At 37.0% G+C, this 27,967-nt stretch overlaps 1 protein-coding gene across 1 annotated transcript in view; it reads right to left on the bottom strand.

Annotated features, from left to right (window-relative positions):
* The window catches only part of LOC114251271 (beta-glucuronidase), a 50,045-nt gene that overhangs the window by 6,171 nt on the left and 15,907 nt on the right, over window positions 1–27,967 (bottom strand). The window contains exons 2-7 of the mRNA XM_028185484.2: window positions 16,641–16,904; window positions 16,154–16,336; window positions 3,411–3,577; window positions 1,713–1,855; window positions 940–1,133; window positions 470–616 (exon numbers count right to left, since the gene is read on the bottom strand). Of these exons, the coding sequence (XP_028041285.2) occupies window positions 470–616; window positions 940–1,133; window positions 1,713–1,855; window positions 3,411–3,577; window positions 16,154–16,336; window positions 16,641–16,904 (1,098 nt within the window). The remainder of the gene's footprint in view (window positions 1–469; window positions 617–939; window positions 1,134–1,712; window positions 1,856–3,410; window positions 3,578–16,153; window positions 16,337–16,640; window positions 16,905–27,967) is intronic.

Here is a 27,967-nt window from a genome sequence, read left to right as displayed (position 1 = left end):
TGAAAACTGCCTTATGGTTTATAGGGAGCGAATGCAATAAAGTTGAAAAAGGCTGTTTGTAATTGATTCCTGTAAAACTTTTTACAGAATTAAAAAGTCTAAATCAATTAAATCAATAAAAACATCATTACACACACTACCATGTATTTGACACACACTCGCATGCATACTATTTGTTTATTGTTAAACTTTTCTTATTGCTTATAGTCTGTGGTCAAATTGAGAATAGATTAAATATTGTTTGTCTTTATTAATATTATTATTTGTCTAAAGATTAGTCTTGGCGAAATCTGTGATTATAGAAGTATTTTATGTGATTATAGTATTTGATAATAGAATCATAAAAATGTTCAATCTTATAATTTCAATTAATTATAATCGAATTTCGACTATGTAAGGACTAGTATTAACAAAAACTTAATAAATAAATATTGAATTTGTCTTGTTGGCGAAACTACATTGAACTTACATCCGAGTCTTCATGCATCCCGAATCCCCTCAGATATAATGGTTTCGAATTCAAGTATATGGTTGTGTTTGTCCACGTGACCGTTCTAATACCGATCTTCTGACTGTAAGTGTCGATTATATCTCCGCGTCTACTTATTAGAGAAGCCTTAAACAAAAAAAACAGTACATTATCACGAGACGCGAACATGTCTTTGATGTCTGGTTTGTAAATATGTATATTATATGAATCACACAAAAACCGCACCGGTGTGCTTAGTGCTAGTTTTTAAAATTCTGGATTGCGTAAGAGTTAACTCAAATTTGTATGGAGTTGGAACAGCTTCCCTTCGTTTGCCGTTAAGGGCGCTGTTCTAAGTCCATACAAATTTCAGTTAACTTTAACGCGATCGAAAAGTTAAAAACCCATACTAAGCACACAGTACAATTTGTTAAAGAACGTTTTTGAAGTTGACTCAATTTTTTGCTCACCCTAAAAGTGTACAAGTATCCCGGCTCGGGGTTCATGAGGTAAGGCCACCAGAATCTAGCATTCGCTATTTCCAATAGACCGGCGCACTCGTTTGAGGCCACGACTTGTGTGTCCGACTTATCGAACACTTGAATGAAGCAGAGAACGTCTTCTGTGGTCGGCCCCTTATGGGTTACGTTGTATACCACGAATCCTGTGTGGAACAAATGCATTTCGTCGAAATATTAAATTATTCAAAGATATGTTGAAAAATTCTTCAAATTTTTTTTTTATCAAACATTAATTTATTTTTCAACAAGTAGGTATAAATTCAATCGAACACATTACTATTGTCACTAAACACATGGTCAAAGACAGAATTTCTGAAAACTAATACCAAATACCTTACAGGTACTTATTAATTCTCACAGTCCATGCTCAATCATTTCCTTACTCCTAGAGGCTCCCTTCCTTATTATTGACAGTTTGACGTATTCGTTAACAGAGCTGTGCAGCCCAATACGATCAATAAAGGTTGCACAGTTTAATTCTCGTAATGTCTGTCTTCTTTAATTTTACCAACTCATTTATTCTGTATTGTAAATATTTTTTTCGTGCCTAGCGTGCATTTGATGCGAGAGGGCGTAGTTAAGAAACTGGATAAAAATGTTGCAGTATGTAGTTAGTGCAATTTGGGTTCACGAATTCTCAAGATTGACATGTGTATAATATATTGAAGATTGTGAGCATAAGAGAATATTAATTGGCCTGTACGTCGGAAGCATACATTTACCTGTGAATCCTTGAATGTCGGTGTTAACAATAACATCGTCAATATAAACTTGAGGCGTTGAATATAAGAATACCGTCCTATGAATACCAGCGTAATTGAAAAAGTCAAACGTGTACGTCTGCTCCTGTCGCACTTTATCAAAACTGAAAAAAAAAAATGTTCTCTATTTGTTGGCTGAATAAGATTATAGTTACCTAAATTAATCTCTTAACTAATACTTCGTAATTCGTTGTATTCTGGTTTCTATAAGCTTTGGTAGTTGAAAACTCGCAAGGTTTTGACGCAGTAATTTTTTTAGGGTTTCGAAGATATGCTTTTAGACGAATATTAAAGTGAATTACTAAGGGACAAGGTTTTTGCATCGGGCCGATTCTGGTCCGCGAATACTTTCCATCATGGCCCATTACGAAATTGGGCCCCTTAATAAATAATCTGCTACCTCAGAAGGAAAATCAGCTTAGTTGAGGCCCATGAAGAAACAAACTAATACGGGGCCGTGGAGTGCAAAAATAAGTCTTTAATCGTACTTCTGAGAAGAGCACTTTGTACAAAATTTTATGGATAATGAGATGGAAAATAGAATTAGTACTTAGAGTAGATATTATTAATAGAGCTTCTGCAGATACCATTTAGTTAGCATTCACTTAGTACTGCTATTTGATATCTTTGATTTGATTTAAAGTTTTGGATGGAACAGGTAAGCAGCACACTCTTTGTGTGTGAAAAAGTATCAAGTCCAAATATTGCTTTAAAAGTTATCAAATTTTCAACTCCGTAAATTTCACTCCGCTTAAAACTGTTACATTCATTCACAATAATTGCTATGCTGGTTTTATTTCGAGGAGTTTTTGAGTTTCGAGGGGTTTGCTCACAGTTGGATACTTTTTTAACTTGTCCCCTATAAAAATATTTTTTACCGCTACCCTCCATAATTTACAAAATCCAATGTTCCTTGTTTTGACAGAGGCCAATGGACTACCGATTGCTAAAGACTACAAATACAAAAGTCAATTTGACAGACTGTCTTAATGTAAAAATAATAATAATAATAATTGGGACCAAATCGCCCACGGTCATCCGGCCCCAAATTAGGATTCTCTGTGTTATAGGTACCAGAGACTGACATACATACTTATATATGTTTTAAATATATACCTTTATAGATAATAAACATCCAGACAAAGAGCTAGCAAACCTGTTCATAACACGAATGTTTGCCCAATGTGGGAATCGAACCCACGACCCTTAGCGCAACAGTCAGGGGCGCTAACAACTGCATTACCGAGTTACTTAAAAATATATCTTAACGAAAACATTTCAAATTGTTAGATAGTTACAATATAAAGGTGACTTTTCAATATGCTAATTTAAATATGTATTTGCTTTTCAAAACACAAACATTAACCGAAACCACAAAATCTTTATTATCATGACGAAACCGAAGACGTGAATGTGACTTACGATTTATCAAGATTATCGCTATATTGTATTATGGAACAAAAGAATCAGATGATAAATACATTTGATACATTTAAATTGGCTTTAAAGGATTTCTACTGCAAATCAATTGTTTTATCGGACGTCTTACAGATCATATCATAAAATGATTGAATTTGATTAAGTCTTAAGTTAAGTACAGATCTGTAAAGTCACTTTCATGTCGAGTGCTCTTCAAATTAGCTAGACCGATGTACTTACTCAATAATTTGTTTGACATATCCCTGTGGTACAGTATCGCTTAGTAGGGTGTTGTCGACCGCAACAGTGAGGAGATTGCTCGTATTGTAATTCACTACATCCGTGATCTCTACTTCGAACGGTAAGTGACCTATCTCGTGATATGTCACTGATTTGCCGTTTACAAACTGAAATGAAAATTAAACACTAATTATAATTAAATAATTATAGACTTATATAAATATATAACCGTAGTATTTTAACCTGTATTTATTTTGTATGAAAGAGTTTTCAAGACCATTTTGCAAGATTAATAAAATGTAATCTACCCAATCAATTTGTTTTTTAGTACCCTACGGATAAATTAATTAATGGATAGGGTGCCGATATTTGGAGGGTACATAAAACTTATTTTCATAGGGCACGTAATGGTAACGGAACGTGAAATAGACACGGATGCACGTTGTTTTATTATTGGTAGATGAGTTATAATTTTTATTTATTTATGAGCATACTTAGACGTGTATACCAGGCCGCGCTCTGCTAAGAGTATGAACTATTAGCTAACCGTATTAAAAACATCGATTTCGAGAAAGTACTTGCGCGCCATCCATACTACTGCGACCTTCCTTGAAGTGTCAAAAACAGCTGTACTGTGTGCTCAGTGCGAGTTTCTTAACTTCTCGATCGCGTAAAAGTTAACTTTAATTTGTATGGAGTTGTAACAACTTTCCTTCCTTTGCCACTAGGAGCGCTTTTCCAACTCCATACAAATTTGAGTTAACTTTTACGAGATCGAGAAGCTAAAAAACTTCACACTAAACACACTGATGTAATCTTTCCTACCCTTCACGTGGGCCTACCGTGCACGTGCGCTTGATCGTCGAGAGCAATGATCCACGGAGGACGGTGCTGCGATGATAATTATCTTTGCGTAATTATGTGCTATAAATTTCCATAAATAAAAATAAAATATGATGATGTCTTAGTGTTGATTGATTTCTTGTTTGAATATGTACATAATATACATTGAATTACCCAAGCCTGGGACTATGACGAATAGCTTGCTCTTTGTCTGGGTGTTTAATATCTATATAAGTATTTATTTAAAACATCTGATTTTTATAGTACAGGGAATCCTAGTTCGGGACTAAATGAATGATCCTGTGTAATTTGTCTTTTTATTCCCTCCCTAATAGTTGGTAGCTTAAGGGGCTATTCCAACTACTCACTGTGGTAGGTGAGCTCACGCGCTCAACCTGAAAGAGTTTCTAACAATGACCCAATCAAGAGCAGTGCTTCACTGAATCTATCACCGGATTGGAATCGCGATCCACTGAGAAGATACAACGAGAAACTCAGTGCTTGTGTCTATAGATTTGTCCTGATTATTGTTTATAGCGGGTATAAGGTGGATGGGTGAATTCATGTTTGTGATGACGTGATGTTTATCAATGTGATGTTTGCGGACTCCGGTTACCACTTAACACTAGGTGGACCTTGAGCTGGTTCACCCATCTATGGAATAAAAAAAATTTGTGAAACTATACGACGGAAAACCAATCGACTTAATTGCCTCGTCCTTTACTTGTTAAGAATTTATGATTTTAATATTCTGCGGTAATCTTCGTGTGTAAATTTAATTGTTGTACATTTGCAATATATTTGTTGTGTTAATTTTTTTTTGGAGGCCAGAATAAATACAAAAAATGCAGTTTCAAAATATAGAATATAAAGCTAATTTTTTGTCAAATTGCAAACGCAAGCGCGAACAAGAAATAGATTACTGTGTTTGTAGTTGGTGGCAGAGCGTCTTGTGAGTCCAAGTGTGAAGGTACCCTGCCTATTTCTGCCGTGAAGCAGTATTGCGTTCCTGTGAAGGGTGGAGCACCGTTCTAATTTAGAAATGATACTTTAGAACTCATATCTCAGGGTTAGTGGCGGGATTTACATTGTTGATATGTATGAGCTCCGGTAACTTATTAACACCGGGTGGGCAGTGAACTCATACACCGATCTAAGCCATAGAAAATTACCCAATGGCAGGCGGCTTGACGCGTTAGTCGATGATCTCGCCTTCGATATCGTCGCTCCGCTAACCCCGACTCACTACCCGCTAAATATCGCACATCGCCCGGATATACTCGACATAGCGTTATTAAAAAACGTAACTCTGCGCTTACATTCGATCGAAGTCGTTTCAGAGTTAGATTCAGACCATCGTCCCGTCGTTATGAAGCTCGGTCGCGCTTCCGATTCCGTTCCTGTCGCGAGGCCTGTGGTGGATTGGCACACACTGGGCATTAGCCTGGCTGAATCTGATCCACCATCGCTCCCGTTTAGCTCGGACTCTACCCCGTCTCCTCAGGATACCGCTGAAGCCATAGACATCTTAACGTCACACATCACCTCGACATTAGATAGGTCATCGAAACAAGTTGTAGCGGAGGACTTCCTTTACCGCTTCGGGTTGCCCGACGATATTAGGGAGCTCCTTAGAGCTAAGAACGCCTCGATACGCGCCTACGACAGGTATCCTACCGCGGAAAATCGTATTCGAATGCGTGCCTTACAACGCGACGTAAAGTCTCGCATCGCCGAAGTCCGAGATGCCAGATGGTCTGATTTCTTAGAAGGACTCGCGCCCTCCCAAAGGTCTTACTACCGCTTAGCTCGTAGTCTCAAATCGGATACGGTAGTAACTATGCCCCCCCTCGTAGGCCCCTCAGGCCGACTCGCGGCGTTCGATGATGACGAAAAAGCAGAGCTGCTGGCCGATACATTGCAAACCCAGTGCACGCCCAGCACTCAATCCGTGGACCCTGTTCATGTAGAATTAGTAGACAGTGAGGTAGAACGCAGAGTCTCCTTGCCACCCTCGGATGCGTTACCACCCGTCACCCCGATGGAAGTTAAAGACTTGATCAAAGACCTACGTCCTCGCAAGGCTCCCGGTTCCGACGGTATATCCAACCGCGTTATTAAACTTCTACCCGTCCAACTCATCGTGATGTTGGCATCTATTTTCAATGCCGCTATGGCGAACTGTATCTTTCCCGCGGTGTGGAAAGAAGCGGACGTTATCGGCATACATAAACCCGGTAAACCAAAAAATCATCCGACGAGCTACCGCCCGATTAGCCTCCTCATGTCTCTAGGCAAACTGTATGAGCGTCTGCTCTACAAACGCCTCAGAGACTTCGTCTCATCCAAGGGCATTCTCATCGATGAACAATTCGGATTCCGTACAAATCACTCATGCGTTCAACAGGTGCACCGCCTCACGGAGCACATTCTGGTGGGGCTTAATCGACCAAAACCGTTATACACGGGAGCTCTCTTCTTCGACGTCGCAAAAGCGTTCGACAAAGTCTGGCACAATGGTTTGATTTTCAAACTATTCAACATGGGCGTGCCGGATAGTCTCGTGCTCATCATACGGGACTTCTTGTCGAACCGCTCTTTTCGATATCGAGTCGAAGGAACCCGCTCCTCCCCACGATCTCTCACAGCTGGAGTCCCGCAAGGCTCTGTCCTCTCACCCCTCCTATTTAGCTTATTCGTTAACGATATTCCCCGGTCGCCGCCGACCCATTTAGCCTTATTCGCCGACGATACGACTGTTTACTATTCCAGTAGAAACAAGTCCCTAATCGCGAAGAATCTTCAGAGCGCAGCCCTAGCCCTAGGACAGTGGTTCCGAAAATGGCGCATAGACATCAACCCAGCGAAAAGTACTGCGGTGCTATTTCAGAGGGGAAGCTCCACACGGATTTCCTCCCGGATTAGGAGGAGGAATCTCACACCCCCGATTACTCTCTTTAGACAACCCATACCCTGGGCCAGGAAGGTCAAGTACCTGGGCGTTACCCTGGATGCATCGATGACATTCCGCCCGCATATAAAATCAGTCCGTGACCGTGCCGCGTTTATTCTCGGTAGACTCTACCCCATGATCTGTAAGCGGAGTAAAATGTCCCTTCGGAACAAGGTGACACTTTACAAAACTTGCATTAGGCCCATCATGACTTACGCGAGTGTGGTGTTCGCTCACGCGGCCCGCACACACATAGACACCCTCCAATCTTTACAATCCCGCTTTTGCAGGTTAGCCGTCGGAGCTCCGTGGTTCGTGAGGAACGTTGACCTACACGACGACCTGGGCCTCGAATCTATCCAGAAATACATGAAGTCAGCGTCGGAACGGTACCTCGATAAGGCTATGCGTCATGATAATCGCCTTATCGTTGCCGCCGCTGACTACTCCCCAAATCCTGATCACGCAGGAGCCAGTCACCGTCGACGCCCTAGACACGTCCTTACGGATCCATCAGATCCAATAACCTTTGCATTAGACGCCTTCAGCTGTAACACTAGGAGCAGGCTTAGGGACCTCGGTAACCGTACTCGTCGAACTCGACAAAGAGTTCGCCGTGCAACCTAACCCATGAATCAGCTCGCTGAGTTTCTCGCCGGATCTTCTCAGCGGGTCGCGATTCCGATCCGGTAGTAGATTCATTCGCGAAGCAGCTACTCTTGAGCTGTTAGGTCTCCTTCGGAGGCGCTCGGGTAGCTGTTAGCAAATCCCACCTCTCCTGGCTGAGCCTTTGCTCGCCCACGTGTCCTGGTGAAACTGGAAAGGCCTCCGGGCCACCAGTAATATTTCAAACATAAAAAAAAAAAAAAAAAAAAAAAAGAAAATTACCCTTAGCCAGGCGTATAAATTACGGCCGTTCTTTTCTCACGAATGTGGTTATGTGCTAACTTACACCAACCATAGACACCGCAATGTAAATGTCCCCATCCGAAGTCGTTGTGACACCTAATGGTTAAAATTGCCAACGAAGATGTTTTTTTTTTAATTACACACACGCATTACGCTCATTATACTGATGAATCAACTCCCAGCCGATGCCGCGATGGGCCGATAAACTTTTTTTTTTATTGTTTAGATGGATGGACGAGTTCACATCCCACCTGGTGTTAAGTGGTTACTGGAGCCCATAGACATCTACAACGTAAATGCGCCACCCACCTTGAGAAATAAGTTCTAATGTCTCAGTATAGTTACAACGGCTGCCCCGCTCTTCAAACCGAAACGCATTAGTGCTTCACGGCAGAAATAGGCAGGGTGGTGGTACCTACCCGTGCGGACTCACAAGAGGTTCTACCACCAGTAAACGAGATGTCGTGTAGAGTAATGCTTCTGTGCCGGTGCTTATATCAAAGGACAAGAACTACTTACTGCATATAGTCTGGTTAAAGACGAGACAAAATTATGATCTAAATCAATTATTCTAATGAACTGAATAAATTCAGTGTATATTAAATAGGATACAAACTTTTGGTTCTCTTAATAAATTCAAAATATTAAAGTACCTAATACCCTTTAAAAAAGAACTTTAAAGTATTTTAAATTGAGTGAACATAAATTACGTTAAAGTCAGCGCGCTCACCTAATGGTGTTAACAATTTTATCGGATTAATCCTGCTGCGAAGTGAATGAGACGTGTTTGTGTAAACACTACACTTAGCGATAAGTTAAAAGTCGATAAAGAACGCTCAGGAATGACCTTGCACTTTTCTCAATAGTTTTATTGCCTTTCTTCTTTTTAATACTTATAAGCCAGTTTTGTAATCGTTAATAAGCAACTAATTAATCTGAAGATAGGATCACTAGTGCATAGTTATTTATGTAATCATGTTCGTGATTGGCAATTAATTAGTAGCTAAAGAGAAGCGAAACTAACGATGTTCGATAAATAATTTGCATACTTTAATTGACTAGCATATACATATTCTGGAATTACATTAAAATATATATTAATAAATATTTCTACAACAAAAAAAAAAACGTTTTAATCTGCTTCCGAGAAGGTGATTTTGGGTTCAATGTCGGAGTCGTAAAATTTAAAAAATGAAAGAACTGGCTGTGGAGTTTAATAGACAAAAACGAGTGGTAACAGACGGAATAATCTTTCAAATCAAATAAACGACCTCTCAGTTTTATTGAATCTTTAAGTTTTATATAATTACGGACTTACTGCTAACCATTGATGAGTTCAAGTCGGCTTTTGTTTTTATGTTTGAGGGATTACTGGTGGCCCGGAGGCCTTTCCAGTTTCACCAGGACAGGTGGGCGAGCAAAAACTCAGCCAGGAGGGCTGTGATTTGATCAAAGTTGCCCGAGTACCTCCAGGAAGACCTAACAACTCAAGAGCAGTTGCTTCGCGAATTACTACCGTATCGGAATCGCAACCCGCTGAGAAGTTCCGGCGAGAAACTCAACGGGCTGATGCATGGGTTAGGTTACACGTCGAATTATTTGCCGAGTTCGACGAGTACGGTTACCGGGGTTCCTAAGCCTGCTCCTAGTGTTGGCTTTTGTATATTTTTTTTATTTTTTTTTACTCTATGGCAATGCTTGGTGCTGGTATCCCGTTCAATTAGACGCGCAGTCACCGAGCAAATTGGCAGGAAATTTAAAATTTCAACAAAGAATCTGAGGCGCAATATTATGAACTGTAAGCTGAGAGATACATTTGTTATTATTTGTGTTATCATTGAATATGATAATAATTAATTAGTTGTAATATTTAAGTAATGACTTAGTAAGACATTGTCTGTTTTCACTAACGCGGACCCGTGGTCTAAAAATATTGTTAGTTTTATAAATCTAGCTTATTAGTTTAATTATCATCTTAAAGACGTTTAGAGGTCAATTTACATGTTTGAACAAAGACTCATCACAAAATATCTACGCTAAATTGTAAAAAATATACTAAATATCGTTATACACGTATAAATAAATAATAAATATTTACTAACAATCACGCCACGTTAACGTTCAGTTCAAATTTAATTTCTACGTAATAATTTATGTACCATAAATTCGCGGGCAAAAATAATTTAAATGATTTTGAATATTTTATTCTGTCTTATTAAAAGTAAAAACGTACGTATGATGTATAACTTAAAAAATGATTATTTTGAAACCTTTCGCTTCCAGCTTCATTCATTAGAGGTTTGTCGTTATAATATTTTGAATTGATTACAAATGGTAAAGCCTTGAGTTTTATTTTATTTTATTGCCCATGTAGGCAGACGAGCATACGGCCCACCTGATGGTGAGTGGTTACCGACGCCCATGGACTACAGCAATGCCAGGGGCAGAGCCAAGCCACTGCCTACCGCTGCTTTATACATATTTATGTTTCATATTATTATTTACTAACACTATTAATTTAATTCAAGACAATAATAACGGAGGTAATTATATAATATAATATCATTAAACGGCTCTAACTACTTTTGCTTAAGAAATGCTTGGAACATACACATAGAAACAAAGAGAGAGTACACTAAACCTTATGAAAAAATCATTAACAAAAATATTCCTATCTGTAGTAGAGCGGTTTAGTAGTAGTAGTCGTACTATGTAGTAATAATAAACTATAACAATAACAATAAACTCATTTCATTTCGACTTTGAACCTATATTAGCTCGACAAAGAATTACATTTCCACCTTTACTGCTAAAACACTTCCTAGTAATTTTATTTGCTACGTAACGTTCATACGAAGCACGATTTTGTTTTTAATTATGAGATCATAGGTAATGTTTGTATTCAGAGGATCATATATTTGATTGTCTGTAAAGAAAGGCCGTAAATTAATTTCCGATCGAAATCAAACGACAATGATTTATATTCATGTCCAAATGAAATCTATCTATCTATCTATCTATATATATATACAGTCAAACCTGGATAAGCGAGAGTTCAAGGGAGCACAATCTCATTCTGGCTTATAGAGGTTTCTCACTAACCCGAGTTTCTCGCTAATGCTCCCTCTGAATTTCATTTCGCGATTTTCCGGATTCAAACGCATTCACTATTTTAAGTTTATCACTTAATGACAGTACTTTAATTTTCCGTTTTGTCATGATGCAGAACAGAACTTTCCTTCGCAATTGATTAACGATAAACTGAGTAAGGCCGACAAACAGGACAGTACACAGGCACACGTGTCCAGTCGAAAAGAATGTTCGTTCGATGTCGATAAAATAACAATGTTATTTAGTTCCACGAAAGTTAAGAATAAGTCATAAAATAGCAGATGTTAAATTGGTAATTTTTTTTATCCTTTGTTCTTCTATACTAATATTATAAAGAGGAAAGATTTGTTTGTTTGTTTGTTTCGAATAGGCTCCGAAACTACTGGACCGATTTGAAAAATTATTTTTCCATTAGAAGCCGACATTGTCCCTGATGAACATAGGCTACTTTTTTTTTCATTTTTTATTATTTTTTTTGTTTTTGTTTAATGTGTGTTTTAATGTTTCCGAAGCGAAGCGAGGGCGGGTCGCTAGTCCTAAATAACATAAATAAATAAAGCTCGACTCTCGCTTATAGAGGTATAGATAAGTAGCAGTCTCACTTACGGAGGTCCATGAGGGAAAAATGACTCTCTCTAACACAGGTTTCTGTTTCTCGCTAATAAAGGTTTAGGGAGCTTAAAATGACGGGTCCTGGCTATTACTCTCACTTATAGAGTTTTCTCACTTATCCAGTTCTCGCTTATCCAGGTTTGACTGTAAATGAATTGCTTCGTTTGTCTCGCAAAAAGTCGAGAACGACTATACTGATTTGGCTAATTTTGGTCTTGAATTATTTGTGGAAGTCCAGAGAAGGTTTAAAAGGTAGATAAATGAATGAAAATGTTCGAAATTAAATAAAAATAACAATTTTGTTTTTTCTTTGATGTGTCCCCTGTCGGACGGATTCGTTTTGTTTGTTTTAAGTTTATTTTATAGGTCTTTTGTTTATCGATTGCGGCACTAAGAAGTCTGCCGGATCAACTAGTCACTGATATATTAATTCAAAGATACAATTTAATTAGTAAATATAAGAATTTGTTTCGTTTAAAAAACTTTCTTAGCGTATTGAATATTAAGTACGATAAGTGTCCGTCTTCTTGGGTAATTTTCACTCCGCTCGGTCGAACAACGCGGCTCTGTGTGCTTAGTGCGGGTTTTTTAACGTTCTCGATAGCGTAAAAGTTAACTCAATTTTGTATGCAGTTGGAACAGCGCCCCTAGCGGCAAACGTAGGCAAACGATCCCATTCCATACGAATATGAGCTAACTTTTACGCTATCGAGAACGTTAAAAAACCCGCACTAAGCACACTGTTCATTACAAAATGAACTTGAAACGATCCGAATCTAAATTCCCACAAGTGGTTAGGTCGAACCAGTGCTCGCTCACGACTCGGGACCGGTGTCGTTCGACAAATTGTTCAATTACAATCAGGCAGATTGCCTAGCGACAGACACCGCATTCGCCGATTTATTATACCCTTTCCTCCTAACGTAGGGTCTAGTCACTCTGGTGTATAAGATGCACCTCCATTTAAATTGAATTAAAACTAATCTGTGTGGGGTTTGCATTAATCTGTAGTTCTTTATTCCACAAAGGTGCAAATTGCTTTGAGTATTGCTATTTTTCTTTCAAAAAAATGTCGAATCGAAACGCCAGGAACATTGGCAGCCCTACGCTAGTACTGTCTTCATAGTTCATTGCGATTTCACCCGCCAGAAATAGTATCATGTTTCTTGCATGTAAATTTGTACCTCATTCGTATGAAATCTGATAAGTAAGTATTTCACCTAGATGTGACTGCGGAATAACTTACGTTTTATTACTTTCATTGACTTAGGTTTCATATCCGGGATGCAAAATAGTACACACCTTTGCCTATTGTGTCATATAAAGTAAGTATACGTATGTATGTATATGTGTGTATATGTATTGTTTTGTATCTTGTAATATGCATATATTATTATATGTAATGTTTACTAAATGCACTAGGTTTGTGGTTCCTAATTCTTCTTTCCTTCTGCGGGCCTACTAGAAGAGATTTCAACATGAAATAAGAAATACCCTTGTACTCTGTATCCTTATTGTCGTGTTTCTTCTAACAGCTGTGTGTTCAAAATATATTGAATAAATAAATAAATGAAATTTTCATCTCACATTTCAGATCACGCCGGCTTCAACGCAATCATTGTTCCTAGATGATTCGAAATATTTACCCGAATAATAACTAGTCAGGTCATAAGTATTGTCACACAGTAAAAACTTTTCTTTTAGAATGCTGGCCACAAAAAAGTTTATTGAATTCGAATTTCGAATTGTTCATGAAAATAAAAATGTATACTTTTTAGAATTTTACTAATTTTTAAATATGGAGTGGACGCTTAAAGAAGACCGTGTTGCAGTTATTGCGTTGCATCGTTGCGGTTACGCGCCAATTCAAAATTTTAACATACTGAAAAATTTGAATATAACCAAAAGATTCGTTTATCGTACCATCAAACGATACAATGAAGACTCTAGTGTAGATGACAGGTCAAGAAGTGGTCGCCCTCGGTCTGTTAGAACTCTAGCAGTGATAAAAGCTGTGAAGGCGCGAATTGAAAGAAATCCCAAACGTAAGCAGAAACTGTTGGCCCTTCAGATGGGGTTAAGCAGAACCACGGTGAAAAGGGTGTTAAATGAAGACTTAGGGCTTCGGGCATATCGAAGAAAAACAGGACATCGTTTGAATGCTCGTCTAATGGACCTGAGACTGAAGAGATGCCGCGCTTTGATGAAGCGGTACGCGTGAAAAAAATATCGGGAAATTCTTTTTTGGGATGAAAAAATTTTTACCGTAGAAGAGAGCTACAACAAACAAAATGATAAGGTGTACGCACACAGTAATGAAGAAGCGAGCAACCATATTCCGCGTGTCCAACGAGGTCATTTTCCATCCTCGCTCATGGTATGGTTGGGAGTTTCTTATTGGGGCTTAACAGAGGTACATTTTTGTGAGAAAGGTGTAAAAACGAATGCAGTTGTGTATCAAAATACAGTCCTGACGAACCTTGTGGAACCTGTTTCTCATACCATGTTCAATAACAGGCACTGGGTATTCCAACAAGATTCGGCGCCAGCTCATAGAGCGAAGAGCACACAAGACTGGCTGGCGGCGCGTGAAATCGACTTCATCCGGCACGAAGACTGGCCCTCCTCCAGTCCAGATTTGAATCCGTTAGATTACAAGATATGGCAACACTTGGAGGAAAAGGCGTGTTCAAAGCCTCATCCCAATTTGGAGTCACTCAAGACATCCTTGATTAAGGCAGCCGCCGATATTGACATGGACCTCGTTCGTGCTGCGATAGACGACTGGCCGCGCAGATTGAAGGCCTGTATTCAAAATCACGGAGGTCATTTTGAATAAACTTTAGTATCATAAGAATCTATGTTTTGTTAAGTTCATTTTGGTATATGAATGGTTACATAATGAATAAACTTGTTTCAATTATTTTACATTAAACGTGTGACAGAATTTATGACCTGACTAGGTATATAAATTGTTCTTAAATCATTCAAAATTTGGTTTGTTCAAACTGGATGGATTCAATGTTATAATAATACATGTTACTTAAAAATTACTGTCAGTCGAACCAAATAAATATTTGTAGTACAAACACAATTGTGAAGTGTTTAATATTCTTGACATTTGACATTCTTTGACTTGAACATGTAGAAGGATACGCGATGTCTAAAGATGATGTAACGAGCAAGAGCACCGTTTATATGTTAATCGTGTGAATTTCGTTTTTTATATCGCCCTCGTTCTCGGTAAGAACACCATTGTGCTATGGGAATGGGTTATTTTCTTCACCTTTTTTTTTTTCGTAACAGATATGACTTAAGCGTCATGAATAATTAATGATTTAAATTATGAAAACGAACCTTTAATTGGTTCGAAGTTTAATTAAATGTGAATGAATGATTTTTGTGCTTTAGATAAGAAACGAATCACGTTCCAGCCGGTTTTTATTTTACAAAGTGAATGGCCTACATGCCTACCTACATTTAGACACGAGGGCGAAGTATTAATTATATTCTAATGCTTGAAATATTGAAATGTCCCATCCTCGAAACCGGATCATATTGCCGTTTCACTGCAGGAATGGGTACTGTGCCATAAGCGTAGTCTGGAGAAGCCAGAAATGGAGTGTAGTTAATAAAAACAATTAGGTTTTTTTTATTGCTTAGATGGGTGGACGAACTCACAGCCCACCTGGGGTTAAGTGGTTACTGGAGCCCATAGACATCTACTTCGTAAATGCGCCACCCACCTTGAGATATAAGTTCTAAGGTCTCAAGTATAGTTACAACGGCTGCCCCACCCTTTAAACCGAAACGCATTACTGCTTCACGACAGAAATAGGCAGGGTGGTGGTACCTACCCGTGCGGACTCACAAGAGGTCCTTAGGTAAAAAAAACTCTTCTTTGTTGTTATATACATACGATTTTTTTTAAATCACACTTTAAATAATGTATGTATAGCAATACCAAATCGATGTCCACAGATTATAATCGTTTTGACAGACCGAACCAAATTGATTTCGATTTTTTATAAAAGTATAACAAAAAGTATAAGGCCATGCATAACATATTTATAATTTTGTAAGCTCTTTAGTATGTGCACATAAAAACTAAACATGCCTCAAACTAGTTAGACGCTTACCTTATGCTATATTGACTTAGTTACTAATACGGATGTTGTCGAGCTAAATACACTTTTTACGTAGATATGCAATTATAACAAATTCAACTACATGAATGTTTTTTTTTTAAATAGCATACCTAATAATCTAATTGGCAGAATCTGAACAAAAACGTATACAAAAAAGCATTAATTACCACTTCGGCGGCATAGTGAACGCTGCTGAATCTCAGCCAGACCCGTTGTTTCGCCGTCTGCCACCACGGCGGAACGTGGAACCTCCTGTCGTACCACACCAAGCCTACATGGTCCCGAAGAGAGGCGTCTTCGCCAACGTCATTATATGAAGAAGGCACAGGCATGTGTATCACAGAGCCTGTCTAAAAGAAAAAAAAGTGTTTTTAAATTATTATTTTTTATTTATTTTTATTACTTGTTTAGGTGGACGAGCTCACAGCCCATAGATATCTACAACGTAAATGCGCCACCCACCTTGAGATATCTCTAAGGTCTCAGTTTAGTTACAACGCTGCCCCGCCCTTCAAGCCGAAACGCGTTACTGCTTCACGGCAGAAATAGGCAGGGCGGTGGTACGTACCCGTGCGGACTCACAAGAAGTCCTACCACCAGTAATAAATTTATTGATATTGTTCGAACTGTGCTTTGTAATTAAAAAAAAGCTACCTTTTCAAGATCTTGCGCATACCAGCCATTTCTATAGCCGAATTCTGGGTCGGCAGGCGATGGCCGAAAACTCCATATCCCATCTAGGGTTCTTAAGTCCCTAGTTTCTGTAGCACGTGGGTACAATGCACCCCCGTTGCTTGGTAATTTTCTTTTATACAATTGGTTGATTTCATTTGAGCTAGACGACAGCGGCACCACTGCTATCGTCACGGACACTATGCATATTAGCAGAAGCGCGAAAGCAAATCTCGGCTTTATCATCTGAAAAAAAAAAAAACAATATGTTACATACACTTTAAACTGTTTTAAAAGAATGGCGAAGGAACACTACTTATCTGCTTAGTGTTGTTTGTTGCATCATTATCATTTATCATTTCCATTATGATTTATTATGTGTGTGTAAGTATATTAGTATGTATTGTATGTATGTATATTGGTATATATTACATATAAACGGTATATATCTGTTTATTATATGTAATGTATTGTCTATGGTACACCGCAACATACCTGCTATATTTTTATATTTTACAGAATTTCTGTAAATTAAACGGTTGTCTGGAAGAGATCGCTTTTAGCGATAAGACCGCCTATTGTACAAATGTATGTGCTTTTTGACTGTTTTTTTGAATGTAAATTGTGTTGGTGTGCAATAAAGTGTATTCTCTCTCTCTCTCTATCTCTACACTATACATACAACATTACATACAATAAGGTGTATTTATTATACTTTTTACACACAATCACGACAGGATGGTGGTTACTTTCAATCAAGAAAATATATTAATGCCAGGGCCAGAGCAAATACCATAGTTCAAGTCAGAGCTGGAATATAAAACTGTTTAAAATCATCTCACGAAATGTAACAACAGTAGGCCAACAGTTTCTTTATTTATGGTTGGTTCAGTTTTATTCGAATGCCCGTTTTATTTTTATTTACACTTCCATGTAAACATGTAATGAGATAATGAAATGTAACAAAAAAAAAACGAATTAGTTGTGTAGTCGATTGACGAAACGACATGTTTATATTGTTTGAAATAATGTATCGTCTTTATCTTTTGTAGCAACAAAGTACGTTGTAATATATACATCCAAAGGAGGAATTTGTGTTCCGGTTCGAATTGTTTTAATTATTTTTTATGTAACCTACGAAGGCAATGTGTAAGGACATCAGTAATGATACAGACAAGCTACTGCCTACCCCACAGATCTCCTTTCAAACCTTCCTTTGAAGGATTTGATAGAAAACACCGTGGAGAGGAGCTATGCAATTCCAAAGCCGTGCGTGCGTGGTCAGAAATATTTCTACGGACGAACTGAGGTTGAGATCGTAATGACAAGGATAATGGGACAGGGCACGTAGCAATACCACTCCGATAAGGAAATTACCAAATGCGTATTGTATTACAAATGTGAGATTTTGAAGAAAAACAAGTAAAGCATGAAAATTTTAGTATAAAGAAAACTGACTTCGTCGAAATAAAGTGAGAATACTATCAATGTAGTACTAGTCAATTAAATAAACAATATTTTTAAGAATCGCCCAAAAAGTATTGGTCGATTTTAAATGGGAACACAGGAGAAGCACAGAATTAAAAAAAAAAAAAAAGAAATCTCTTAACCTACGAAAATGTTTCGCGGTAACGCACATGAAGCATTTTATCGTGTTACTTTTCTATCATTAATTAAACTAGTGAAAATTGATTTGGTTTCATAAGGAAAATTAGCTTTAGCTTTAATTTATGGTCCGACTTCGGTCTCCTCGATCGAATACTATGCAATTTAACCATCATCTGGCCCAAGTAGACGTAAAGAAAGAGAGAGAAAATCCCAATCTCATTTTCTATCAAAGTTTTATCCAAATCCCTATATTGAATACTGTTTTGTTATGAATTGCGATCTCAAACTTATGTCTGAGGATACCTTAATCGTAAGTCATAAGTTGTACCGGCTATCGATGCTACAAAATACTAATATTCACGAAAAATTTGTAAAAACTACAAAGAAAAATCACATCACACACAAATATCACCGATACTGTTTAAGATTATTAGTACTGCAAAATAAATATTTCCGACTCAATGGTACAGTTAATCTACTGCAATCACCAAATGGGAAACGTAGACTAACTTGGCCTGACTACATATAGGCACTCCAAACATCAGAAAAAGATTTTTTTTGTTTTACTACGATTTTCATAATTCATTTTGGGAAATGCTTGTTCGGTTGGAATTTTGTAATTGATTTTAAAGCACTTTATTTTATTACTTTTATTTTATTTTAGTGAACTAGATTTTATTTGACACTGAAAATAACACAGAATTATTTGACATTTCACGGGAAGAAAAAGAATACATATATTTTGTTTCGCTAAAAGCATTAAGGGATAAAATGAATTCCTTTAGTAGAATAGTACCATTTTTTAGTTGATTAGGTAATTGTTTTCTGCACTTTTTTATTTCTGTTTATTACAGAGATGGGTAAGCGATCATACGGCCCTCTTGAGATTAAGCGGTCGCCTAAGCTCATAGATATCACAACGCGAATGACGATTTGAAAGCCTCAATTGTAGTATAGTTTAGCTGTCCCAACCTTCAAGTATGAACAGAGGACAAGAAATAGACACGACGATGCTACCTACCCTTGTGGGCTTAAATTACGCCTTACTACCAGTATATCGGTATTATCAATGATCGTGTTTCCATTTGTACAATCGCCAGCGCGAAGTCGAAGCCACCAAGTTTCTTCGAGAGTACTGTACTTGACTTGGACTGATGTGACAGAGTAAGCTCAAAACAGGGTGAAGTGAAAACAGCTCGTGAGGGTCCTATGTACCAGCAGGATACCCTAGGTCTACAACAGCACTGTACCTCTTGAGGTACCTTAATCACATTATGGTGTGATTCAGGTAAGAGCGCCGGCAGGCTGGTGACCAATTCTTTATTTTTATTGCTTATATGGGTGGATGAGCCCACAGCTCACCTGGTGTTAAGTGGTTACTGGAGCCCATAGACATCTACAACGTAAATGCGTCACCCACCTTGAGATATACGTTCTAAGGTCTCGAGTATAGTTACAACGGCTGTCCCACCCTTCAAACCGAAACGCACTACTTCTTCACGGCAGAAATAGGTGGGGTGGTGGTACCTACCCGCGCGGACTCACAAGAGGTCCTACCACCAGTGAAGGGCCTACCACCAGTAACTCACCAGTAATTCACTGAGCATCTGTTCATCTACTTTACCGAAATGTAATCTAGTCATCGTACCTTTCTTTTTAAAACGTAAATAATATGGTATTTACGATGTATAATAGACAAATTAAAAATACGAGATTTACTTCGTTGTTCTTGCATTTTGTATTATTGTAAATTATTATAAACTATTTTATTTTATTCACTTTAGTTTGCTAACGAAACACTTTGTTTGATGTCCAAGGAAGACTAATCGTCATGCTTTTTACTCAGTTGTACTTTTATCACACAATTTACTGGTACATGTACTAGATGTTATCAATTGTTTTCATATTATGATAACAACGAATACAGTAAATCAGTTACGACCTTTTATTAAATTAGATTTTCTGATTCACGCAAGAGAACCGCGAAAATAATTATCTTCTGAATATTGTTTTTTTTTTTAAGTCGGTAAGAGAGATTTTGACAAGCTCCCAATTAATTTATCTATTTTGATTTTAAATACGGAACACATCACTATTATGTGCTGTGTCGACTCACAAAATGGGGTATCGTTATGGGTAAGTTATGCGGATTTAAAACCGGAAATTTTGGTACTTAATAATGTATCTTCGTCGTAAAAGTTGATTATGAACAGTGTATATGAAATTATCTAGAAGTATAGAAAAACACAAAGGCGAATTTTTTTCTTGATACGAATTTATCAGTTCTAGTGGCCCCGCAGTAGTCGAGATTCGACTTTAATTAATTGAAATTATAAGTTTAAACATTATTATGGTTCTATTGTTAAACACTATTTATATTTCGATAATATAATCACAGTATTCGTCAAAACTGCACTATAGATCAATAATATTAAAGACAAACGATATTATACAAACAAAATAGATTTATTTTCAATTCGACCACAGACTTTAAACAATAACAAAACTTTCCCAATTGACAGTAAACAAAGAGCATATTTTTATGTATGTGTTGTGTCAAATACATGGTAGTGTGTGTAATGTTTTCTTTATTGATTTAAAGTATCTAATATGCATTATTTAAAAAAAAATTAGCATTGTGCACTTCTTCTCTATATTCTTTATAAGTGTGAGAAATTTCATACTCTTTCGTCCGCGCAATTTTCGTAAAAAGGGGTACAAAGTTTTTGCTTCACGTATTAATATATTGATATCATCCTTATTAACATCGGGCTTAACATGTTAATAATACATTTCCCGAAACACAACTATATTTCGCCGCCGCACTGTGACTTTAGCTAAATTGAAGAAACACATTCATTCATCCATCAGTTGAAGGTTTCCAAGAAAACTTCCTCGGGTTGTCAACGACCATACAAAGCTTCTACTGAATCGGATAAATAAAGCACGTCAATGTTAAACATCGACAAACAAACCCGTATTCATTAAATGCAGTATATTATTATATTAAGTAAATAATTATTATTCATTGTGGAAGTCGTACGTGAATACGGGATTTTAACATCGGCAAAATCGAAATGTTCCCTCATCATTATATTAAATTAACAAACGTTAATATTAGTGGCTGAATGCCTACATTTTACATTCTAAAGTTATGTATAAATCTATGAATATTTCTTATGTCGTATATAATATATACCGAAGTGACCTCTATACAATATCAATCCGCAAATAAAACGAGCAACGTCCTAAGTTAGCAAAAAAAACTGGTTTGTACGCATGAGGTGTGCTCGCCAAACAATTCTGGTACTGGCTCCGGCATTTTTGAAATTCGTAAAGGAATTAGGATGGTGCTGTAACCTGTTTTGTGTTTTGAGCACGGCTATCTTAAACTTTGATAATACAGTGATTATTTTTTCACATATTTAAATAATATTTTTTTTTTGCTTAGTTGGGTGGATGAGCTCACAGCCCACCTGGTGTTAAGTGGTTACTGGAGCCCATGGACATCTACAACGTAAATGCGCCACCCACCTTGAGATATAAGTTCTAAGATCTCAGTATAGTTACAATGGCTGCGTCAACCTTCAAACCGAAACGCATTACTGCTTCACGGCAGAAATAGGCAGGGCGGTGGTATCTGCCCGCGCGGACTCACAAGAGGTCCTCCCACCAGTAAGGTAATTAAAAACTATGTATTCATTACAATATTATGTTGTAATAAAATTTATAAGTAAGAAAAAATATTATAAAGACGTGAATGATATGGAATGCATTGATGACTTTTCAATTAGAATTTAATGAAAATAATTATTATCATTTGAGTAATTACTTCTATTTTTACGTATCGTTTATCCATATCACCAGTGCTATTTTTATTTTCCTATCTATTTGTTCTGTATATAAGAGGAACTTAAGTCACATAATAAAAAAAATATGTCAATTTAAAAAAAACCATTGACATATTTAATAATAAATCAGTGGTACTACAAGTGGTGAAAGACGTATTCGAAAAGTTGAATTATGAATTAATTGATATATGATATTCGATGTCTGTTTAATTCCCGGAACTAGTGGTAGGAAGTATTATTATAAGCCCGCACGGCCATTCTAATTATATTACATAGACATTATTGACAATGCAAAAGAGATTTCTACCCTATATCAGAAAATAGACGTCAATATCCACATTGGGTCTCTGGGCTCGGCTAAACAATTAACACCAAGTGCTCTTCCGTAAAATAAAGTCCAGCAACAAAGCAAAAAAAAAACAACAGAAAACCTGCACAATCAATTTGAACAATGTTTTCTATGCAAATTGCATGCGCTGATGTGTACATTACAAAACCAGTGACTTTCTAGTACACGGGTTCAAACAATACACGCTGGGAGCTAATCTAAATTCTGTGTAGGATTTAATGCATTGAAACACTAACTACAATACACCAATACAAATATTACGGTCCGTCTATTTAATTTGACTAGAGGTCCCGCAGTAGTCGAAATTCGACTATAATGAATTGGAATTGTAGGTTTGTATACTATTATGATTGTGTTTTATACTTCTATAATCACAAATTTCGCCAAGTCTACAACTATAAAAAATATTAACAAAGACAAACAATATTTAATCTATTCTCAATTTGACAACAGACGTCAAGAACAAAAGTTTGACAATAAATAGTATGCATGCGTGTGTGCGTCAAATACATGGTATGTAGTGTGTGTAATGTTTTCTTTATTGATTTAATGTATCTTATATGCATTATTTTAAAAAAATATTAGCATTGTGCACTTCTTCTCTATATTCTCTATAAGTGTGGAAAATTTCATACTCCTCCGTCCGCGCAATTTTCGTAAAAAGGGATACAAAGTTTTTGCTTCACGTATTATTTAATTTGATAACTTCATTTTGACTTTGAAATGTTTCGTAATGATGTTCGAATCTATTAAATATAGCGAGGTCGCGTATTTCTGTATTTCTAACGTTGAAGGTAAACAATTATCAGTCTAAAAGCCAACCGTGGGACTAAAAATGTTCATCTAATTTAATAAAAATATCTTTTATAGATATTAAATATTTCATAAATACGGACCTATCGAATTATGGCCGCGAGTATTTCGTAAATCGTGTATAAACACTGAAATGTTTTGTTAATTTTTTTAAATAATTAATGCATAGAGTTAAGGGTTTACACATTAAGAGTACCTAGTTCTTTTTGACGTTCAACAAGTATGTACCTTCATTTAAGTTGAATAAAAAAAATATTGATTTTGATTTGATTTGATTTGATTTGATTTGACATAATATGAGAATAATAACATAAATAATAGCTAAATGAATAACTGGGAGCAAATCACGCACGCTCATCTGGTCTCCGACTTACGACTCCTTGTGTTTATACTGAGACTGACGTAAATACTCTTATACGTTTCTTTACCGATATACATACCTAGTCAGGTCATAAATTCTGTCACATGTTTAATGTAAAATAATTGAAACAAGTTTATTCATTATGTAACCATTCATATACCAAAATGAACTTAACAAAACATAGATTCTTATGACACTAAAGTTTATTCAAAATGACCTCCGTGATTGTGAATACAGGCCTTCAATCTGCGCGGCCAGTCGTCTATCGCAGCACGAACGAGGTCCATGTCAATATCGGCGGCTGCCTTAATTAAGAATGTCTTGAGTGACTCCAAATCGGGATGAGGCTTTGAGCACGCCTTTTCCTTCAAGTGTTGCCATATCATGTAATCTAACGGATTCAAATCTGGACTGGAGGAGGGCCAGTCTTCGTGCCGGATGAAGTCGATTTCACGCGCCGCCAGCCAGTCTTGCGTGCTCTTCGCTCTATGAGCTGGCGCCGAATCTTGTTGGAATACCCAGTGCCTGTTATTGAACATGGTATCAGAAACAGGTTCCACAAGGTTCGTCAGGACTATATTTTGATACACAACTGCATTCGTTTTTACACCTTTCTCACAAAAATGTACCTCTGTTAAGCCCCAATAAGAAACTCCCAACCATACCATGAGCGAGGATGGAAAATGACCTCGTTGGACACGCGGAATACGGTTGCTCGCTTCTTCACTACTGTGTGCGTACACCTTATCATTTTGTTTGTTGTAGCTCTCTTCTACGGTAAAAATTTTTTCATCCGAAAAAAGAATTTCCCGATATTTTTTTCCCGCGTACCGCTTCAACAAAGCGCGGCATCTCTTCAGTCTCAGGTCCATTAGACGAGCATTCAAACGATGTCCTGTTTTTCTTCGATATGCCCGAAGCCCAAAGTCTTCATTTAACACCCTTTTCACCGTGGTTCTGCTTAATCCCATCTGAAGGGCCAACAGTTTCTGCTTACGTTTGGGATTTCTTTGAATTCGCGCCTTCACAGCTTTTATCACTGCTGGAGTCCTAACAGACCGAGGGCGACCACTTCTTGACCTGTCATCTACACTAGAGTCTTCATTGTATCGTTTGATGGTACGAAAAACGAATCTTTTGGTTATATTCAAATTTTTCAGTATGTTAAAAATTTGAATTGGCGCGTAACCGCAACGATGCAACGCAATAACTGCAACACGGTCTTCTTTAAGCGTCCACTCCATATTTAAAAATGAGTAAAATTCTAAAAGTTATACATTTTTATTTTCATGAACAATTCGAAATTCGAATTCAATAAACTTTTTTGTGACCAGCATTCTAAAAGAAAAGTTTTTCCTGTGTGACAATACTTATGACCTGACTAGTTATATAGATAATAATCTCACAGATAAAGAGCAAACAAACCTGTTCATCACACGAATGAGTGCCCGATGTGGGAATTGAACCTCGGCGCAACAGTCTTGGGCGCTAACTTAGCACCACCGAGCCAGTCAATAATAAAGAATGAAGTGAAATAAAACATGTTTATGTTAGGGTTCTCGCTTATTTACAACTATCAGACAAAAGCGTGAAGAGATTTTTTATAAGTACATAGAATAATGAAAAAATATTTTTTCAATAAGACTGCCTATGCACATATTATGTAAAAGTCCACATATATAAGAATTGATATAAGTCTAATGTTACCTAAGAGCGTCTGTATTTTCTACACTAAAAAGTCTGGTACAACTTACAATTCTTTCGATCTTGATATTATTGACTTGACAGACCTTTGATATCCTATCTTTTTTTGTCCCTACCTATTTGCTGGTCGTCTAAGCGGCTATTCCCGCTATGCCCAGACGGGTAGGTGAGCTCACGGACTCAACCTGAGAGAGTTTGCTAATGCTAGCCCTAGCAAGAGCAGTGCTTCGCAGAATCACTGAGAAGATCCGGCGAGAAAGTCCGTAGGCTGTGTCTATGGTTTAATTCGCTCGTCGAACTCATCGTCGTAATCGACGAGGACGGTGACCGGTGCTTCAGGGTCCTAAAAGCGCCGAGAGTGAATCCGGAGGTTCCGATAAGACATGGCTTTGTCTTTGTCCGTCGGGGTCGGATAAGATCCCATCTTTAATTATAGTCAATGTTCACACCATTGAGTTTATCGTCGGCTCTTTTCAGTGGGTCGCAATATCGACCCGGCGAAAGATTCAGCGAATCACTGTTCTTGTTAGGGTATATGGTAGCAAACTCTTACAAGCCGAGGCCTGTGAGCTTGCCCACCAATCTAGGCTAACAACAAAAGGGTAGGCAAAAAATCAAAGTTAATAATATAATTGTTACATTAGTTTCTAATTCAGTATGTAGCTTATTTATGCATATAGCTGTATATATCAGCTTATATATAGTTTACATTGACAAGGTCTTAATAATCCCGTAGATTCATATTCTGTATCCTATTCGATGAAAAAATACGTAAAATACCTAGTTTTTGCTGGTGTGCCGTTCCATATGCAAATGACGTATCGCGTCTCTTATTAACAAACTGCGTGTTTCTACAAGAGAACCAATAAAATTAAAAAATTAGTTGATATTATTACTTTCGAAAATTGTTCTCGTACCAGAAGTAAACATTTTATAAAAACACTCAATGAATCTTTATGAACGTCAAAATGCCGCGTAGTTCAGTTTCCTTATACGACTAAAGGACACAACTATAACTTTTTTTTTATAAAGGAAGGATTACTGGTGTCCCGATGGCCTTTTCAGTTTCCCTAGGACAGCTGGGCGAGCAAAAGTTAAGCCAGGAGGACAACTATAACTCTTTCACGTTATCACGGCGCCAAAGACAAATTTGTTAATGTTTCTAGTATTCATTGCTTTGTCTCCTAACTCCAAAAATGAAACAGGTCATAAACTATTTCCCTTAAATAAAGTAAAAATACATTCTGTTAAAATTACGTCATAGTGGTGGGAGTGTAAGATAAACTGTATTACCTTTGTTAACATCGTATTGAAGTAAGTTTTGCATAGACAAGTTATAAATATAACAAAAAATACAGTCTAATTAAATATAAATCCTTATTTTAATTACATCTGAGATTCGTTAAATATTGAAGTACCTCATGTTTCTATCTATAAATCAGCTCACAAAAAAAAAGTTTACATTACATTTTCATATCAGATGCAATTAATCTCAATGATATAAATAAAATAATGACTTACGTTTACAGAGGAAATTAAAAGTAAAAAAGCACACATGTACATACTAGTAGTTACAAGATTTGCTTTTGTTTGTTTTTTCATTGTATCAATAAATTACTTCCTAGATTCAATTAATTTTGAACTTGACATATCCATGTAAGTACATCGTATTGAATGATGTAATCTCAAGGTATAGTTATATATAAGTTAGTTTTTTTGTTTATAGTTTTTGTTGCTCTAGATCATTAGACGAGTTTACGGCCCACCTGTTGTTAATTGGTTACCGGGGCCTATGCAAAGGATAACGTGAATAATGGCATCCGTCTCGAATCATATGACTTACAATAATTCAATCTCGATGATTATGCTATCAGAAAATCATTTGTTCACGTACATAAAACAGTTATAGATGATTTGATTAAGAATTAGCGATTTCCTTTATGTTTCATGCAAAATTAACAGATTCGACATACATAATTTTAATTATTATTGTTGTCGAAGTAGAATCCGTATCTATGTTTTATGGAGTCACTCTTTCTTGCCAAGGTGGCTAGCAGATATCAAACATCAAGATGCTAACCGAAATATTGGTGAATATAACTTATGTTACATTATTATTATAAAGACATTTGGAATGAGTGTTGTGGTATATGCCCAGTCTCAATACTACGATTACTCTCATGAGGAGCATGCGTGAGACCGCTATGTCACTTCGTACCTCTCTTTTTTTCACTCTTAAAGACTAGCAAAGCGACTTGTATTGTTTATTTACTTATTTAGGACTTATTTATGTTCCATTTTTTGTTTATTCGTAGTTTTTAATCCGAGTTTTTACCAGAATACTACAGGTTATTAATATTAACGGTACGGTACATACGGTTTCTAATATAAACTCGATTAAATGTCCGGTTGTAAATGGCTCTGAAAAGTGGATATGTAAGAACATTGGATTTGCAGGAATGAGATAAACTTATCCCCTTTCTGCATAGTATCCACACTAACAACCTTTTCATCTTAGAACTTTACTAGCTATTAAATAGTTCTTTAAAGCATGTAAATATATTTAAAATAATATACGTGCTTTAATAATATGCACAATTGAGGCTTTTGGTTTTAATAACAC

This window comes from Bombyx mandarina, chromosome 08 (assembly GCF_030267445.1).
Source record: "Bombyx mandarina strain Sakado chromosome 08, ASM3026744v2".
Classification (NCBI taxonomy): domain Eukaryota; kingdom Metazoa; phylum Arthropoda; class Insecta; order Lepidoptera; family Bombycidae; genus Bombyx; species Bombyx mandarina.
Note: the sequence above shows the minus strand (reverse complement) of the source record. Positions and strands in the feature narration are given on the sequence as shown.